The sequence below is a fragment of the Pollachius pollachius genome, assembly GCF_949987615.1.
Source record: "Pollachius pollachius genome assembly, chromosome: 5".
Lineage (NCBI taxonomy): Eukaryota > Metazoa > Chordata > Actinopteri > Gadiformes > Gadidae > Pollachius > Pollachius pollachius.
The window spans coordinates 20,206,434-20,226,991 of record NC_136938.1 but is presented as its reverse complement, the minus strand read 5'-3'; the positions used below and the strand labels follow the sequence as shown (position 1 = coordinate 20,226,991).

The following is a 20,558-nucleotide window of genomic DNA, read 5'->3' as shown; positions in this document are numbered from 1 at the left end:
ACAGGAGAAGTCAGCTGAGGCTTTTGAAGACTTTCCAAGACCAGCCAGGTTAGCTGCATACACCCGGAACTGATAGATTGCTCCCTGAGTCAAGCCCTCCACCTAGCAGTTAATAGAACAAGAAATTCATATCTTTATTGCTGTTTATTGTAACTATTGCCAAGCAGTCATCCTAATCATCAATATACAAAATAATTAATCAATCAATTAAAATAATAATTGGTTGAATTATAGAACAAAAAAATAATAGAACAATTAAATAAATGACAATGACAAGTAAAAGACGATAAGCCATATGCATAATGAGCTCGAAAAAGTGAGCCGAACAGGAACATAACATGGACGGGGGGATACCTGATACACTCTCTCGGTGACCGCTGGGATGTGAACCTCCCTCCACACGGTAGCGCCGCTGCGTCTCTTGTCTACGAAGTAGGCACTGATGGCGGTACCTCCGGTGTGGAGCGGCTTCTTCCAGTTCAGCACCATGGACTGACCATCGCAGCCCAGCAACGCAATGTCGTATGGAGCAGTGGGGCTGGCTGGAAGGTTCAAGTTCATCGAAGTCAGGGACCGTTTTCGGAAACGTTTTTTTTACTGAAAGCCACTTAATATGAATTTTAAAAAACAATTAAAGGACAGGGAGGGGGGTTAGGCCTCTTGCATGGATAGGTGTCGTCGAAGACTGCGGACATTGGGGTTCAAAACCCATGGCTGGAAGTCAAACACCTTTAAGGTGCCCTTTAAACCCCCTAACCACTGTTAAGGTGTGTGGTCAAGATGCACCCTGCATCATTATTAGCACGGCGGTATCGTGTAAAACAAACATAGGGGAGCAACCACAATGATAACGAGGAGACTAATTAAAAAGTACTGACTGAGTGCCGCTTTTACAGAGAGGGGGGAGGACTCCTGGGATTCGTCGCTCAGGCCCAGCTCATTAATGGCCTGGACGCGGAACACGTACGTCTCGCCGGTGGTCAGTCCGCTCACAACAAACCTGTCGAGGGCGGGAAAAGATAATACATATTAATCCCTCTAGCCCTGGAAACACGCCGTTGTTATGACTACGAGACACACATAGAGGTTGTGTGTGAGATCGGAACGGCTTGACTGCGCTGAACGCAGGCAGGTGTGACCAACCTAGAATCTTGAGTCATACAGCCAAACAGTTCTTGAGTACATGAAACAACACGATCCCACCAGCACGTACTTTGTGCTGCTGTGAGGCTTGTGATTAGCTGAGGTCCAGTCCTTAGATCCTTTCACACACTGGTCGATGTAGTAACCAATCAGGTTGTTGGGTTCCTTAGGAGGAGCCCATTGGATCAATAAAGATGTATCCGTTTCCCTGGTGGAAATCACCTGACCAGGGGCTGATGGTACACCTGCAGGGAACAAATTAATCAATCAATAAAAAACAGTGATTTTTATAACAAAAAAAAGGACGTTCATAAAATAGGATTCTGCAAATTAGAAAATATATAATTGATCGAGCTGACCTTTGAGTGCCTGGGTCTGGATAAGTTTAGATGGTTCGGATGGTTCACTGGTACCGTACATGTTGGCGGACAGCACTCTGAACTGGTACTCTTTGCCCTCGGCCAGGTCAAACACGGCGTAGCGAGGGGATCTGATGGGCACCTGTGTGTTCACGCGCTGCCATGCAGCGGTGCCGACCTGGCACTGTTTGGAGGGGGGAAGAGACGAGGGGTTCGCTAACACTGTTGCTTCAGAAAAGCCTGAGCAACAAATAGAAGTGGCCACTTTTCTCGGCTAGTTGTCGTGACTTGTGCGCTCCACAAAACTCAACGCATAGCACGATCAGAACCCCACCTTCAGAAAGCAGGGTTATGTCCACAGACATATGGGATTAGGTGGTGTATTTGTCTGGTGGTATTTATGTATTCCACACGTTACCTTTTCAATGTAGTACCACATGGGTGCCTTGCTGGAGTAGGCAGGGGCCTTCCAGCTCAGAACGACATAAGTCCTGTCTGTCTCTGAGGCGTAGATCCCTGATGAAACCCCGGGAGGTTTGCCCTCAGCTGCGGATGGAAGTCACCCACAAGAATACAAAGAGGTGATGGTCGCCCACATGATGGTCAATGTGTGCCCGCATGCCCACACGTAGACACGCACACATTCACGCACATACACTCACGCACACACAAAGTCATGCACATGTAGATCAATTTTATTATTATTATTGCTTTGATTCCTCAGACTACGTTGTTAGCAGTAGGACAGATATAATCACCTCTCTCAGTGCTTCAACTTAATATCCGTTAATATCCGAAAAATGGTTGTTGAAATCCTTAATCACATGTTACATCACATTTCCATCACAGCTAATGGTTCATAATTGCATATTCTAGACCCATCTTATCTTTACTACCATTTTATCAACACAGAGATTTTTGCTAATTCATAATTATATAATGGAGTACAAATTACTGTACGTCTATATTTATCAACCTACCTTCCATATCGTCGTCGTAAGTAACCACATCAAGTTTTCCTCCGAGTTTTAAGGCTGCAGGTTGAAGCAAGAAAATCATAACTAAATCATTGACAACGTTAATAAGTTATGAAAGTATGTTATGACACACTGAGCCGCATCTTGGTTCAACCAAAGGTCTATGGTTGTTCCCAATAAAATAAACACAGAGTATTCAGTAGGTGGATTGAAACAGCGCAACATGAAGCTTTCATAAGGTCTCATTCGTAATGACCAAGATACAGAGGCCATCTGTCTAGTGCTAAAAAGGAAATTAAAATAATGAGCTGAAGAATTTGATTATGTTTTTTAATCTCTACATATCTCATTCATTATGTTAATAAATGAATCAGTCAGGCCCATTAGTCAGTGTCTAGGAGTGGAGCACATTGGATCCTGTCCATAATGTCAACACAGTGAAATATCATTGTTGGCACCTGATAGGAAAATATATTCATGTCATAATTGAAGATGACGTTCTCTTGTACAAATATAAGCAGTTTAACGATGACATCATTTGGCTGAGTGTCAAAAATGTAAGGGCAAATGTAAAGAAAAAAGCTATTATGTCAAACACTGGAATACAAATGCCCAGAAAGACTTGGTTATAAAGAACTCCCCCATTTCTGAATCCATTAGTGTATATGACATGAGACCAAGGTAACAAGATTATTTTTTTGTCCTCCTCACAGAGAACATTGACCAATTCAACACTTTATTTATAATCTATTTTGGACGATTGCTTGAATCCTTGGTATGTCCTAAAAGGCTTGCTAGCTTTAACCAGCAACTTATGCCGAAAATGTCCAAAAATAAACAATCTACAATAACAAGAATAACAGAACGTGCTGAAATGCATACCAGTCACATTCCATCGTGCCATATAGCAGTGGTGTGTATTGCGGATAATCCACTGTATTAATATAAATGAACACCTTGATCTCCCCTATGTTATTAATAGAGTGGTATCTTCTTCCTCCGTGTGCTTCTCACCGTGCAGCCTCTCGAACTCGGTGGGGTCCAGAGCGGCGATGGGGTCGGACATGCGGGACGGCTTGCTGATACCGCGCGCGTTGACGGCTCGCACCCTGAAGTAGTAGGAGTGTCCCTCGAACAGGCCGGGGACGGGGTATTTACAGATCTTAATGGGGTGGTCGTTGCACTGGGCCCAGTTCTCTGTCCCCACCTCACATCTGGGAAAAGAAGAAGAGTCATGTAGCAGGTTAGTGTAGGGACGAGGGACAAGGGACTAGGGACTAGGGACAAAGGACTAGGGACTAGGGACGAGGGACAAGGGACTAGGGACTAGGGACAAAGGACTAGGGACTAGGGACGAGGGACAAGGGACTAGGGACGAGAGACAAAGGAGTAGGGATGAGGGAGTAGGGACTAGGGACGAGGGACAAGGGACTAGGGACGAGAGACAAAGGAGTAGGGATGAGGGAGTCGGGACTAGGCACTAGGGACGAGGGACAAGGGACTTGGGACGAGGAAGTAGGAACTAGGGACTAGAGACAAAGGAGTAGGGATGAGGGATTAGGAACTAGGGACTAGAGACAAAGGAGTAGGGATGAGGGATTAGGAACTAGGGACTAGAGACAACGGGGTATAGGGATGAGGGAGTAGGGACTAGGGACTAGAGACTAGGGACGAGGGACGAGGGACGAGGGACTAGGGACTAGAGACAAAGGAGTAGGGACTAGGGAGTAGGGACTAGGGATGAGGGACTAGAGATAAGGGAGGTGTAACTAGGGACGAGAGACAAGGGAGTAAGGACGAGAGACTAGGGAAAGGTATTGGGTTTGATGTCCGCAGTACAATCTGTCTTTAGCATGGTCCCAAATCTCTACCTGCTGCTCAATGGCATGAGTCTGAATTGGCATATTAGACAAAGCTAAAAAGATAAAATAGTACAAAATGAACTAAGTAGGACCACATTTTAGAATGAGTACAGAAATGATGACGTTATGTTGAATCAAGTTATAGAAATGATTATATATTAAATGTAAATAAACAGAATCCATTACAGAACACATTGCTGGGCATTAAGAGAGGCCGTTTAAAATGCCCTTTATTCAGATGGGCAGAGGTGCTTGTGTTCAATAGGCCACAGTGTATCCTTAAGTAAAGCTTTAGGAATAAAGACAAGAAATCTTGGTATAAATAAGCCTATCCATCCATCCAATAGTGCTTCTTATGAATGACGAACCCTGTGGGTTCCACGCTAAGTGTTCTCATGGCAGTTGGCCAAACGATGCCTTGCTGCGTTCTTCTGTGTGTGCATGTGTGTGTACGCCTGTATGCTTGAGACTGTGTGTGTGTTTGAGACTGAGTGTGTGCGTGTGTGTTGGTGTGTGTGTGTGTGTGTGTGCCACAGATGTGCTCTTCCTTACTTGTCCACAAAGTAGCCCAGGATAGGGCCCTCGGTGGTGGTGTTGGGGGGCTTCCAGGACACGATGACGTAGTCCCTGTTTGCATCATGGATCCTGATGTCCATCGGAGCCCCGGGAGCTCCGGCGACAGGGGGTGGGCCGTCTGGAAGTGCAGCGGCCGCACAAAGGAGGACCCATCGTTCAGTGTATTTATTAAGACGCGAGACATAGGCTGGCTGGACTTTAAGGAACAAATGATCATTTTGACTTCTTCTAACCATCCACTCTGAGTTAATTTGCCCTCTCTCGCTCTCGGCCGCTCTCGTCAATCTATCAGTTTTTACAGATGAAGATCTCTCTCTCTCTCTCTCTCTCTCTCTCTCTCTCTTACTCTCTCTCTCTCTCTCTGTCTATCCCTACAGATGATATCTCTCTCTTTCTTTCTCAATCTATCTCTTTATCTACATACAGATTTTTTCTCTCTCTCTCTCTCTCTCTCTCTCTCTCTCTGTCTATCCCTACAGATGATATCTCTCTCTTTCTTTCTCAATCTATCTTTTTGTCTACATACAGATTTTCTCTCTCTCTCTCTCTCTCTCTCTCTCTCTCTCTCTCTCTCTCCAGATGATGTATCTCTCTCTCTCACTCCTTGGCAGTGTCTGACCTGAGACAGAGATGAAGGCGCTGTGCTCGGCCGTGCCTCCCTTGGTCACCAGACGCAGTGTGTACAGGCCTTCGTCGTCCTTGAACAGGTTAGGGATGGTCAGGGTGGAGGTGCCCCGGCCCGTGTTGATCTTCACCCACTTGAATCAACCAGACGGGTGTCTGAGCGCCAGACGCGGGGGGGGGGGGGGGGGGGGGGGGGGGGGGGGGGGGGGGGGGGGGGGGAGAGAAAAGAGTATCGCCATTACAACGCCATCGCCGTCAAATAAACCTATGTTCCCATGGGTCTTTGTAAATGAAATAAGCAGCGGAATGGAGACATCTCTTGGAAAGTTTAACAAATAGCGTGAACATCTATGGAAAACATAGTACGTATGCATATAATATATGCATGCTACTATTAGTCATCAAGCAATAGTTTGGCGCCTTTATCCAAGTCCATCACAGGGAATTCTGATACAGGTTATTAATAAGCAAGTACCCAACCCGGTATGTCAAGGCGTTGAAACACTGTATGTCTATGCTTCTATATTCTATATATATATATATTCTGTGACGTTTACCATCGCGGTACCACTGGCTGTCGGGCTGCAGGTTGGCCAGGTTTGGTTCGAGGTGCATGGTGGCCGTCAGAGAGGCGGAGCCGCCCTCAGAGGCGAACACGGGCCCGAACTTCTCCGTGAAGGTGATGTTGATCTTAGTGTACTTGATACTGGGGAGCATCGGGGCTGGAGCGGGTATGGGAATGAGAGACCAATAGAAGGAGGCGACAAAGAAAGGGAGAGCGCGAGCGAGAGGGATAGAGATAGACAAATAGAAGGTGAATAAAATCAAAGCGGGGAAGGGGTGATGCTGAACAAGAGAAAGTCATTGAAACGAGCGATGTCAAATGAAGACGAGGTTAGTGTCAGTAGCATCACACTTGGTGTGCGTCAAAACACTTAAAGTGAGACATTGCAAATCAAATGAGATTCCATCCATATTGATGACCTTACCGGTGTAAGGAAGCCATGCGTACGAACAGGACTCATCCTCCTGCCTGAACCCTGGATGGTAACACAGAAAACATTGGATTGTTTTCCTTTATATTCTCACGATCGCACACACACACACACACACACATACACACGCACACACCCAAACACACACACACATGCAAACCCATCACTCAGCGAACAGTGATCAAACGTGAGTGGAGGATAATTGGGAGGGTGGAGATTGTTTCAAGTAGCTCCAGGTGCAGAGAACGAGCAGCGCTTACTCTTGACAATAACGGAGGCCTGAGAGGAGGCCTGTCCATGGATGTTAGACGCCACAGCTGAGTACTGGGCCGTGTCATCGGTGCCACACCTGCGGGACAACAGCAAACACACAGGCAACGCTCGACATTGAGACAGTGACAGTACTGATCTAGTCCTGCTTTTAAATGCGGTGACGTTTTTTTTTTTTTTTTTTTTGAAAAACCGTTCTTTCAACAGAACAAGCTTTTTCAGTTGTTTTTATTTCACTCTTGATGTCTGCTCGTGCTATAAGTGTAATGGGGGATTCCAGCCCGACAGACGCTGAAACATTATGCGAGCTGCCAGGGGTAATGTTGCAGACAATGCAGAATCCTTCCAGAGGAAATGTTTGCTGGGTTGTTGTGCAATAAATGTCGTTACTGCTAGTGACATGCCTCATCTCCGTTTTCACACAACAGTGTGTTTCATGCTGGGGGGATCTCTGCTGTGAGCCAGACTCCTGCTGAGTGAGAAATCCTTTTGAACCTCATGCAAACCAGGGGTCTCCCCTGATGTTACACGTTCATTGATAAATTATTGATTGCATAAACTGTGTATTGGTTGCCTTAAGGCACAGTAAATAATTCTAGTAAATAAAAGAAAGGCTGCATGTATCCATGCATGTATGTATGTATGTATGTTTGCATGTATGATTGAATGTATGTATGTATGTATGTATGTACAGTGGGGCAAAAAAGTATTTAGTCAGCCTCTAATTGTGCAAGTTCTCCCACTTAAAAAGATGAGAGAGGCCTGTAATTTTCACCATAGGTATACCTCAGCTATGAGAGACAAAATGAAAAAAAAATCTAGAAAATCACATTGTCTGATTTTTAAAGAATTTATTTGCAAATGATGGTGGAAAATAAGTATTTGGTCAATAACAAAAGGTCATCTCAATACTTTGTTACATGCCCTTTGTTGGCAATGACAGAGGTCAAACGTTTTCTGTAAGTCTTTACAAGGTTTTCACACACTGCTGCTGGTATTTTGGCCCATTCCTCCATGCAGATCTCCTCTAGAGCAGTGATGTTTTTGGGCCACACGGACTTTCAACTCCCTCCAAAGATTTTCTATGGGGTTGAGATCTGGAGACTGGCTAGGCCACTCCAGGACCTTGAAATGCTTCTTACGAAGCCACTCCTTCGTTGCCCGGGCGGTGTGTTTGGGGTCATTGTCATGCTGAAAGACCCAGCCACGTTTCATCTTCAGTGCCCTTGCTGATGGAAGGAGGTTTTCACTCAAAATCTCACGATACATGGCCCCATTCATTCTTTCCGTCATACGGATCAGACGTCCTGGTCCCTTGGCAGAAAAACAACCCCAAAGCATGATGTTTCCACCCCCATGCTACACTGTAGGTATGGTGTTCTTTGGATGCAACTCAGCATTCTTTCTCCTCCAAACACGACGAGTTGAGTTTTTACCAAAAAGTTATATTTTGGTTTCATCTGACCATATGACATTCTCCCAATCCTGTTCTGGATCATCCAAATGCTCTCTAGCAAACTTCAAACGGGCCCGGACATGCACTGGCTTTAGCAGGGGGACACGTCTGGCACTGCAGGATTTGAGTCCCTGGCGGCGTAGTGTGTTAGTGATGGTAGCCTTTGTTACTTTGGTCCCAGCTCTCTGGAGGTCATTCACTAGGTCCCCCCGTGTGGTTTTGGGATTTTTGTTCACCGTTCTTGTGATCATTTTGACCCCACAGGGTGAGATCTTGCGTGGAGCCCCAGATCGAGGGAGATTATCAGTGGTCTTGTATGTATTCCATTTCCTAATAATTTCTCCCACAGTTGATTTCTTCACACCAAGCTGCTTACCTATTGCAGATTCAGACTTCCCAGCCTGGTGCAGGTCTACAATTGTGTTTCTGGTGTCCTTTGACAGCTCTTTGGTCTTGGTCATAGTGGAGTTTGGTGTGTGACTGTTTGAGGTTGTGGACAGGTGTCTTTTATACTGATAAGGAGTTCAAACAGGTGCCATTAATACAGGTAACAAGTTTAGGACAGAGGAGCCTCTTAAAGAAGAAGTTACAGGTCTGTGACAGCCAGAAATCTTGCTGGTTTGTAGGTGACCAAATACTTATTTTCCACCATAATTTGCAAATAAATTCTTAAAAAATCAGACAATGTGATTTTCAGGATTTTTTTTTTCATTTTGTCTCTCATAGCTGAGGTTTACCTATGATGAAAATTACAGGCCTCTCTCGTCTTTTTAAGTGGGAGAACTTGCACAATTGGTGACTGACTAAATACTTTTTTGCCCCACTGTATGTATGTATGTATGTATGTATGTATGTATGTATGTATGTATGTATGTATGTATGTATGTATGTATGTATGTATGCATGCATGTATGTATGTATGTATGTATGTATGTATGTATGTATGTATGTATGTATGTATGACCATGCATACAGGGTACAAATTATGGGGGGGGGGGGGATATATTTGCATATATTTGTAACTATGCATGTCAGAATATTGTATCCAACATGAGTATTCATATAAGCAGCCCAAATGTAAGCAACCCAATAGAGGATACAATTTTCCATATAAATGCAGGAAATTATGTTGCGTTGTGAAACTTTTTTAGGGGGCCAGGCTGTTCTTCCTTCGCTATTGCATAGTACATTTTCTGAAAGTCTCTTGAGTTCATTTGATCCGTGTTAAATGGGACATTTATGGGAAAAAGTCAAAAGTTGGGGAATGAGACAATTGAGGGTGCAAATCTGATCATTTGCAACCTGCATACACATAAGTACTATGCATGTACCTGTATGCACGTTAGTATATTACACAAGGCAAGGTTTAAAGAGAGTTACAATGTTTGTGTATGTGTATGCGTACGTGCATGTGTGCGTGCATTTGCGTGTGTGTGGGTGTGTGTGCGTATGGGTGCGTGTGTGCGTGTGTGCTTGTGGTTGGAGCTGTTACAAACTTCAGGAGCTGGGTTGAAGTGTGTTGAAGTAGTTTAGATAGTGAGTTGGCTGGAGGCGGGGCCACAGTTCAAGTGACAAGCATTCTGAGGTGTCGTGTAGCGTCCAACTCAGCACATTAACAGCTGAGTGCCCTTAAACTAGAGGGGAGAGAGAAGGGTTCCTCGTTCTGCTGGTGACCTGTGTCTTGTCCTGAGTATAGCGTCTAGTATGGCTTCTGGTTTGGCTTTGCATTTGACAGTGACTGAGACAGAGATAGGGTGTGTGTGGTTTCTCTCCTCAACCCTTCTGTGAAATATCCATCTTACTGGGGCCATACCATGTTCTTACTGAAGTGGAACATGGTATGGATTATTTTGATGAATAGGAAAATTTCCCCTTCATGAATTGTGAATGACATTGGTGGTTTGCAGAAAAGATATGCAGTTTAAAAGGCAGCAATTCGATACCCTATTCGAAGAATGGTTAACGGCCCAATGATAGTTCAAAGCTCCCTAATTCTTTGAAGCTGGTTGAAACAATTGATCAATCTGAAAATGTATGACATTTTTAACCTCAATTATTTTTAAATGTTTGCTTTTATTACTACTTTGTTTGTCAATTATGGCATCCATTGCCCTCCTTACCATCCCTGGAAGGAGGGATAGCCCGTTCTGTGTTTCTTCTCAAGATTTCTTTCTTCCTAATTAAGGGAGTGTTTTCTTGCCTTTTTGGGGGCTTTGGTTGGCGGGTTTCAGCCATATATGACCTATTAAGACCTTTGACACTGCTATTGTGACTGAAGGCTACTTTGTCCAGAATGAGTGATCAAACCTGCCTGGGAATCTCCAGAGAACGCATGCCGACGTTGTCATCAACGATGTACCGTCCAGCAGATCCATGCTCCAAGATCACACCATCTTTGTACCTTTATCAGGACCATAAGGGCATTAGAAACCCATGCATTGCTGTCAAAAACCTGCCGTTCATGCATACCTGTGGTACATTAAAGACATTCTACTTCTGAAGTAAAAGCAAACAAGGTTCAGGAGCTAACACATTATTTCACATTATGTTGAATTTCAATATGTACACATTCTATGAAAGAACCTACAATGATCTAATTCATAGATGGATAGATATAATTGTATTGTCCTTAAAGTGGAAATACAGGACTTAATAATACAATACAATTTCATATTGTTTGGTAAAATGAGTAAGGACCGACCATTGCACGATAGGAACGGGGAATCCCTCCACGGTACAGAAAAGCTTGATGGGGGAGTTCTCGAACACGGTGTGGGACCTGAGCCTGACCACGAACTGGGGGCCCCTGATCATTGGCTCCTCGCGCACATATTTCTCCACCATCTTCTTCCTCACCTGAACGCCGACCAGGAACAATGAGGGCCGATGACCGCCAAGTACAGGTATTTGTAAGCACTGATACTAATCATACTATTTAGTACTAAATTGTATGCATTTACAACCTCTGCTATACCTAAGGCCTATCTGTACTTTTAAATGTACTTCTTTATTTTAAAATGTCAGTTCAGGATATAATGATAATACATTTGATTTATAACGCCCTTCAATAATCCCAAGGCGCTTGTAGTAGCTACGGTAAGAAAATGTGAAACTAAAATATGATAATAAATTCCATTCCTATGTTGTCAGTGTCTCTCTTTGTCCAGGTTTTGCGGTCACAGTTGCCATGTGCTTATGTATTCCACGTCTTTCCTATGACTTAGCAACACAGAGGGCGGGAATACACGGAGGACTGTCACCATTGCCGTGATGAGCGGATTTCAACGGCAAGGCGGTGGTTCTGCTAAATCCAGCCTAATCCCACAATTTCCGTGACATTTCCTTCTGCTCAGCTGTTTGGTGTTGTCTGTCAGTACAGTTTAACTCCTCAGATCCTCAGTATTTCAAAATGTAAAACCTCTTTTCCTTGGTGATTATGTATATGGTAATTATCTTCCCCCTGCTCTCCCTGCCATATAAACTAATCATATTTGCCATCAACAGAAAAAAGATGGTATATGGTCGCTAGAGAAGCTAATGTGTATTGTGCTTTGGACCTCAAGATATTCTTTACATCATTTCACTGGGATTAAGCTGATGTTGCCATGTGACATCCGTGTCAGTTAGCCTGCTAGGAACCCCCACACACACATATATATATATATATATATATATAGAGAGAGAGAGAGAGAGAGAGAGAGAGAGAGAGAGAGAGAGAGAGAGAGAGAGAGAGAGAGAGAGAGAGAGAGATTGGGTGGGAGAGGGTGACAGTGAGAGAAAGTGACAGAGAGACAAGGAGATAGAGGGAGAGAGTGACAGAGAGAGAGAGAGAGAGACAGCGAGAGAAATTGACAGAGAGAATGAGAGAGAGAGAGAGAGAGAGAGAGAGAGAGAGAGAGAGAGAGAGAGAGGAGAGAAACATAGAGAGAGAGACAGAGCCACAGCAGCAGGCTTGGATCCTTACCACTCCCTGGATGCGAACTGCTGCTTTATGCTGATAGTCGTCCACCACTGACTCAGAGCTGAAGGCACACAGATAGTTACACTCATTGATGAGGATTAGGAAAAAATGTAATGCCAGCCCTGAATATTGACTCGATACATGGAACGGCTAAGAACTTGTGAATGTTTGTTGTTTTCCAAGATTTACACAAACACGATAATATTAACAGTTTGCTACATTAGAAAGATAACTTAAAAAAAAAATCCATAAAAATCCTCATAAGATCCTCTATCCTCGAGTAGCAAAGGTCAAAATCAGTGTCAAAACCATTATCACAACTGATATGTCCAAGTATAAAATGCATCCTAAAGTTCAATAAAAAAGAACTAGCCTACATTTTAGGAAAACACATTAAAAAAAAGAAGCATATTGTAATAAAATGGCATTTGTACAACACAATCTGCATGGCTAAAACCATTCTCAAATCGTGTTGGACAAAGGTTAAGGACATAATCAATTGTTAGAATGTGGTTTAGGTTAACAGATGGCAGATACTTAGTCAAATAAAAGCAAGGTTAAGGCTTGAGTCGTTGAAAGAAAAAGAGTTGCTCTTTATAGCTCACACACGTACATAGACGCAAACTCACACAAAGGAAAAACATAAACACAAGTATGTACACACACTAAAGACATGAACATGCGATTGACAGTAAGCAGGTGATGAGAAGGAATATTTTGTGATGTGTTTGAGAAGAGCTGTCATCAGTTAAAAAATGTGGAGCAATGTGCTACAAACGCAAAAGCGATTTTACTTTCTACGTTGTACTTGCGCAAACTTAAAAGTGCAAAGAAAACCATGAAGATAATTCATATTGGGTTTTTACACAAAACGAACAAAACGGATTGATAGCTAAAGTTTCTGATGACTGGAGTTGATCCTAACATTTCCTGCATGGCTATTTGTATGACTAGAGAATATGATACTATTCTTTTAGGTGTCCTTTACGTTTTAAAGCAATTGTATGAATGTGGGGATCATTGTTTGCTTACAACAGTTAAAAAGCCTGTTATGATTGATTAATATTGTCAAGCTATAAAAAAATATATATGTATATATATATATATATATATATATATATATATATATATATAAGAGCATTTAAGAAGCATTTTAGAGAGCATTTTAAGAGTTACAGTTTGCAAAAACCCGGAATTAGTTAGAAATAGTAGGTTAGGTTACAAATGGTAGTTCTTTATTAGACTAGGCCTACTTCATTATTATTATTATTATTATTATTATTATTATTATTATTATTATTATAAGCGCAAATAATGCTAGTATAAGTACTAATACCACGGCGGGTTTTATCAAGTTGTTGCAATATTTTGTTATACTTAAAACTCTGTAAGTCTAGTTTTGTACAACTGTACCTGCTGTATTCTTTGACCACATATTTACTCTGTTTGTGGTAGTATTCGTGGTTGTAATTCCCAGATCTCATCGCCATGGTGACACTCTAGTTACTGGCCTGTGTAACAAACAGGACATGAATACTTTTACATTAACCCATAAACACACACGTGTCACACACAAGTACATAGACAATGTAGATGCATGTCCTGTGGGACACACACGTGTGTCACAAACATACACGTACATAGACATTGTAGATCCGGACCTGTTTGACACACAGGAATATGAATACGCATACATAAACACACACGTTTCACACAAACACGCGCAAACGAAGATATACAAAAAACACGCACGCACACACACACACACACACACACACACACACACACACACACACACACACACACACACACACACACACACACACACACACACACACACACATAAATACACCCATGCCAAGTATAAAGACAGATACGACAGATACCAACATAAATCAATCACATGCTGTCCAAATGCAGTCTTGTCTAGTGTGTATGTTTTCACCACAGATTCTTATCAATGTTTCTATGTATTTATGTAGATACACTCACCATAGATCATGTCCGATAAGACAATTGATTGCAACATAAAGAGGTGCACACACACACACACACACACACACACACACACACACACACACACACACACACACACACACACGCAAACACCCACACACATAAGCTAACATTCAATTTTGCATATTTAGACTAAAACTTTCTACCTTCTTCTGCAGATGTATAATTTTAAAGAGAAATGTGGACTTAATGATGCAGCAACGGCACATTGCTTTTTATACTTTATGTCCAAGCAATGATGTTCTTTGTACACATACAATTCCTGTAGATCGGAGATCTGACTCACGAGTCACACTCATTCCTTAAATAACCCAATATAAAACACATAATGCATCATCTCCGCAGCACTAAACTGACATTCCCAGTAAAAAAAGGTATGACGGTATTAGGTGTGACGTTTTTGCACATCACATGTGACAAACTTACTGCCACTGCAGTCAATTTTCTATTCATAGAACACCATTGCATCACCGTTCCACTCCTTGCGAGCTCAAAGCAGAGCCATATATAGAAAGTGAATCTATTGCAATAACCCAACAGCGAACACATTCAGTCAAGCCAATTACGCTTTTGGTAAGACTGTTAGACCTTTTCTTCAAGCACGATGAAGTAAAATTTGAACATTTACATCCAACACTACACTAGAGGGAGCAACATCAACAACAGCTACACTGGCCGTAGATGAATGTCCATCGAAGACGTAACAACTATTCAATATTATAATAAACACAATACAACAGCACGCTGAAGGTTACATTACATATTTGAACAATATTTGTTATACTTCCGCTTTGGCGGAATCTGCCACCCTTCCCACTCTATTCCAGAAGCAACATTACATCATCTGTCTTGCATCATGTACAGTGAGGCAAAAGAGAACATTGTTTTCCTACAACACTTGGTGGTCTGGTGTCAAGTGAAAAATGTAAAATGAAACATTCTCAACTCAAAGGCATACATACCTGCAAGGCTTGAGTCAGTTGAACAGGAAGTTAAACCTACTCATAACAGCATATCCTCCCCTTAACTGTTCATTTTATCTGTTCAATCAGTAATTCCTAACCCTTTAAGAAATAATTGAACTTCTGCATAGATTATGCACACTGAATTCAGCCATTTCAAGCCATTATCCCAGCCAACAGACGCTTATAAGTAGCTCTGCAAGGGTCTGGTGTCAAAGTCTAAAGATGTATAAGACAAAACATTTCTGTCTGAAATAACAACCTGTCTCTTCTATTCCTATATCCCAGCAGGGCAGCTCTGTCGTTACAATTTCCCAGTAGCAGACCTCTGTCAGCACTTTGCTACAGACAGTATCCTTTGTCTGTAGCATTACCCTGTGTCAGTAGCATTAACCTGTACCCTGTGTCAGTAGCAATAACCTGTACCCTGTGTCAGTAGCATTAACCTGTACCCTGTGTCAGTAGCATTACCCTGTGTCAGTACCATTACCCTGTGTCGGTAGCATTACCCTGTGTCAGTACCGTTACCCTGTGTCAGTACCATTACCCTGTGTCGGTACCCTGTGTCGGTAGCATTACCCTGTGTCAGTACCATTACCCTGTGTCAGTACCATTACCCTGTGTCGGTACCATTACCCTGTGTCAGTACCATTACCCTGTGTCAGTACCATTACCCTGTGTCAGTACCACTACCTTGCGTCAGCTCCATACCCTGCACCCTGTCCATTACCCTGTGTCAGTACCATCAGGGCCGTTTCAAGGAATTTGGGGGCCCCAGGCAAGACTTCCGAGGGGGGGGGGGGGGGGGGGGGGGGTGTACTACGGTGAGAGTTTCAATGCGCACTATCAATTAATCGCCTGTCCCCTCCCTTGTCTGTTCCATTTGGGAACATGTTTGGTAAACATGTTTTATTTTGCTTGTTTCATATAATTTAATTAATTAATTAAGTGCGCCACCAGAGAGCGCCCTCATCACATTTGCGTACTACAGTGAGAGTTTCAATGCGCGCTATCAATTAATCGCCTGTCCCCTCCCTTGTCCGTTCCATTTGGGAACATGTTTGGTAAACATGTTTTATTTTGCTTGTTTCATATAATTTAATTAATAAATTAAGTGCGCCACCAGAGGGCGCCCTCATCACATTTGCCGCCCTAGGACTAGGTCGCTTATGCTTATCGCCGATCAGTTTGTCAGTTTGTCAGTTTGGCTGGCCCAAAGCAATTGCTTGGTTTGCTTGCCTTCTCGCGACGGGCCTGAGTACCATTACCCTGTGTCAGTAGCATTAACCTGTACCCTGTGTCGGTAGCATTACCCTGTCAGTACCATTACCCTGTGTCGGTAGCCTTACCCTGTGTCAGTACCATTACCCTGTGTCAGTACCATTACCCTGTGTCAGTACCACTACCTTGCGTCAGCTCCATACCCTGCACCCTGTCCATTACCCTGTGTCAGTACCATACCCGGCACCCTGTGTGAGTACCGTTACCCTGTGTCAGTACCGTTACCCTGTGTCAGTACCATTACCCTGTGTCAGTACCATTACCCTGTGTCAGTACCATTACCCTCGGTCAGTACCATTACCCTGTGTCAGTACCATTACCCTGTGTCAGTACCATTACCCTCGGTCAGTACCATTACCCTGTGTCAGTACCATTACCCTGTGTCAGTACTGTTACCCTGTGTCAGTACCATTACCCTCGGTCAGTACCATTACCCTGTGTCAGTACCATTACCCTGTGTCAGTACCGTTACCCTCGGTCAGTACCATGCCCTGCATCCTTTGACAGTACCACTACCCTCAGTCAGCCCCATGACCAGGACTACTCATATGACAGCCAAAGGACATCTGAATTCCTTGGTTCACTCCATGAACACTTCAGGACTTCAGGACATAAATCCAAATCATAAATCCTAATCCCTCAGCTTCATAACCCATGAATTGCTTAGTTTGACTGCTAACCAACATATCTTTCAGTATCTATGTTCAAAGCTTTCACTATCTATATTGCATGTAAATACACACAAGCCGTAATCAAGATAATTCAACAATTGTCAGGAGAGTTAAAATAGCCATCAATAACAATTCAGTGTGTTAATCTCTCGAGAGACAGTCAAACAATGTGTCAACAAGCAATCCTTTTATCTGTCCACTGGGAGTCCATTATATACATTACTCAGGCAATAAGATCCACTCTACAGCAAGATCTCCATCCATCTTCATTTCATCAAACCTTGAGAACCGGACAATCATTCACTTCCACCTACATGATATAATACAATCAATAGAACCACCTCCCATGACCCCATTCATTATCCTATACGTACTCAGCTTCACACGACCTTACATCACGCGACCCTTCACCCGTCATCCTACCTTTGTCTACCTGCTGCAAAACTATACAATGGGGCAGGTGTACCACGGAGCCGATGTTGATGGTGATGGTGGTGGTGGTGGTGGTAGTCCTTACCCCTCGAGTTTTCCTGCACCGAGCCTTTCGGTCGTAAGCCTGAGTCCGCAGGGAGTCAGCCTTAACAAGCTGGCGACCAAAACCTCCACCCGTGTGTCTGACAGGCCCCCACCTGCCTCTTGGCCGAGGCCTTATAAGGTGAGGGACCAGCCTATATATATCCTGGCTCCTTCCAGACTCTCAGTGGCGTTAGGGGCCTTCTGCTTAAATACACTTGGCCATTGCAGAGCTCACTGGCGGCCATGTTTTCTCCCTGGCGCCTCATGCTATGTTGCTATCGCTGATTGGCCGATTTATGAGATGAATTTAAGAATATTTGAAGGAATAACGGATGGGGAACAACAGTCACGTACCATCAGAACGTTAACCGTTGACACATATCGTCATGAATTGGCAATATGCTCCAGTTACTTAGCTAGTATCAGTTTCATTTGATAGGTCGTCTAATCTGAACTATACAGTTTGGGCTTATTAATGCTGCGGCCTATGAGAGGACTGGGAGTCTTTCTCCCAGCCGATTCCTTCTGCACAGTCCCCAGTCATCTGAAGACTGCTGTACACCAAACCTTTGCCAGGGGCCTATTAATATAAAGATAGCTACGGTTACAACAAAACTATTCCTGACACAGCTGAGCAGAGTCCTAGGAAGGAAGGACAGACAGCACCACCATTCACTCTGCATTCATTTACTTATTTATTTTTGCAATTGAATATAAATGTTTTTATGGTCAGTAAGGCCTCACAGATTGTATATCAATCATACTTAAGATCATGTGCCCATTTCTGGGGGAAACTTTTAAAGGGAGACTGTCTATTTATGGGTCATTTTAATAACCAGGTTGGGGCCTTTTGTTGTGACTTTGTGACTTGACGTTCTGTCATGCTAGGCATGTCTCAGTTTGTCTGGTTACAGGAATCATTCAGGCAAGGGCGCTATTTTGCATAGGGACGGAGGGACCCGACTAACTTTGGGAAAGAAAGGATTGTCCCTACCAATATTTTGATTTATTATTTAATATAACAGGAATATATTTTACATAATGCATTGAATACACGCCGATTTGGAGGGGGGGGGGGGGGGGCTACTTTAAATGTGAATAAGTGCACATGTAAATCTAGATTTTATTTTAATAAAGTATTTATTGTTCAGCATGATTCAGTCTACGTAGTGATTTTGGGTTACGTCTGTGTGGTAATTGTCCCTACCAAAACTTTGATCACACTTCTGCCCTTGCATTCAGGGAACAAGTCAGTTCTCTAAAATCTAAACAACCCTTGCTATCTGTCTGTAAATTGACACAATAGCACACCTAACCTCAGCATTTTTCTATCTTCATAGTTGAGACATGAGTGTATTAATTAAATCGACTTTTGTAAGTATTGTATTGAGCTTATGTTCACATTCTTACTGTTTTCTCTCTGTATCTTTCTGTCTCCTAATGTTTCCTTATCTTGATTTAGCTCTCTGTCTTGACGGTCATCTTTCCTCGCACTGTAGACCTGAAGAGAAACCTGCCACACACGGTGAAAGACACTACTCTCATTGGTGTAAAGAGCCCTCATATGATCACATTTGGTATTACATGCCCACCGATAGTACTTATTGCAGGGTTTTATTGGATTAAGCTGTAGGTCTATATGGGAACAGATATCGGTAGCATGACGATAAGCGCCGCAAATAACAGAACAGCATCAAAAGCAAGTTAGATTATTTGTTGGACATTCAACAGTTTCACATAGTACTGGCATTTATTACTGTAGGGTCAACTAAAATCCAATATGAGGTCTGTCTTATTTTCTAGTGTAGCAGGTAATGACTTTGAGTCACTTGGTCACCTGACATGGAATCGATAGAAAAAACAATGCATTTCATAAAATAAACTAAATAGAAGAAGCACTCAAATCCAATAAATAGAGAATACATAAGTTTTGTTTCTTGACATAAATATCAGCATGTCAGCAAGAAGAAAAAAGTAATGATAATTTATTGATGGTCCCAGTGAAACCCCTGTGGTTAAGAGCGAAAGTTCGGAAGTGAGCTCTTTATTGATGAGTATTGATGCCTTTGAGTAGTCACAGTGGTGTTTTTTAACCCAGAATATTTACGATTGTCTGCGGGAAAAAACGAATAATGTATTTTCTTGCATTGTGATTATTTTTTAATTTAAGTAATATGTAATTCGCCTGTCGCTGAGTCACGTCAGTATATCAAAGCAGGTTTTGGAGAAGTTTTGGGCGAAAAAGGATTTAATTTCTTCCAGGATCAATCCAAAGGCACTATATTGCGATATGGAGGGGTATATTAAAAACTTTAAAATACATACAGAAGGTTACAAGCTTAAATTCAGTTGGTATTCTTGAGATCCGCACAGTCTGATCCACATTACACACTTTTTCTTGTCCCGTTGTGGCTTTGGAAAAGGGATGAAATATACCCCATTCTGCAGCCTCTCGGGATACCGACTGTCCCGAAAGGCTGCAACCCAAGCACATCGTTTGACCATGTGTTGATGTTTTACACAAACAACATAAATTCACCATTAATTTAAATTGTTATATTATGCCTCCTCCCTGTTGTTTTCAAGGAGTTGCCGGAGCCGATGTCTGAGTATAGTTGAGTCTGGAATGTCATTGGCTCATCTGCGTTCTAAGGGCGGAGCTCAGCGACTGGTAAATTGTTGCTTTATGAGTATCAATGAAATCTATTCGTTTAATTTTGCGGTGGATTCAACTAATGCATTTATATATATTATATATATTTATCATCGCCTATTTGTTTTGTTAAATGTCACAAAGCCGAATAAAATATCGTAATCACAAAGATCCTAGTTATAGCGTCATAGTTGGCCGCAAACAGTGAACTCCTCGTCACCGCTACGAAGTAGATG

The 20,558-nt window shown here is 42.8% G+C and overlaps 1 protein-coding gene across 1 annotated transcript in view; it reads right to left on the bottom strand.

Annotated features, from left to right (window-relative positions):
* myom2b (myomesin 2b) overlaps positions 1 to 17,744 on the bottom strand; it is a gene marked incomplete at its 3' end in the record, with an annotated part of 31,522 nt that extends 13,778 nt beyond the window's left edge. The window contains 19 exon segments of the mRNA XM_079736501.1: positions 1 to 102; positions 355 to 538; positions 875 to 1,000; positions 1,214 to 1,388; positions 1,503 to 1,686; positions 1,921 to 2,048; positions 2,483 to 2,536; positions 3,494 to 3,693; positions 4,894 to 5,035; positions 5,537 to 5,680; positions 5,683 to 5,697; positions 6,099 to 6,263; positions 6,531 to 6,581; positions 6,797 to 6,885; positions 10,574 to 10,663; positions 10,964 to 11,118; positions 12,227 to 12,284; positions 13,637 to 13,734; positions 17,671 to 17,744. The exon segment at positions 1 to 102 is cut by the window's left edge and continues 25 nt beyond it. Of these exon segments, the coding sequence (XP_079592627.1) occupies positions 1 to 102; positions 355 to 538; positions 875 to 1,000; positions 1,214 to 1,388; positions 1,503 to 1,686; positions 1,921 to 2,048; positions 2,483 to 2,536; positions 3,494 to 3,693; positions 4,894 to 5,035; positions 5,537 to 5,680; positions 5,683 to 5,697; positions 6,099 to 6,263; positions 6,531 to 6,581; positions 6,797 to 6,885; positions 10,574 to 10,663; positions 10,964 to 11,118; positions 12,227 to 12,284; positions 13,637 to 13,713 (2,139 nt within the window). The 5' untranslated portion in view covers positions 13,714 to 13,734; positions 17,671 to 17,744.
* Between the last annotated feature and the right edge of the window lie 2,814 nt (positions 17,745 to 20,558).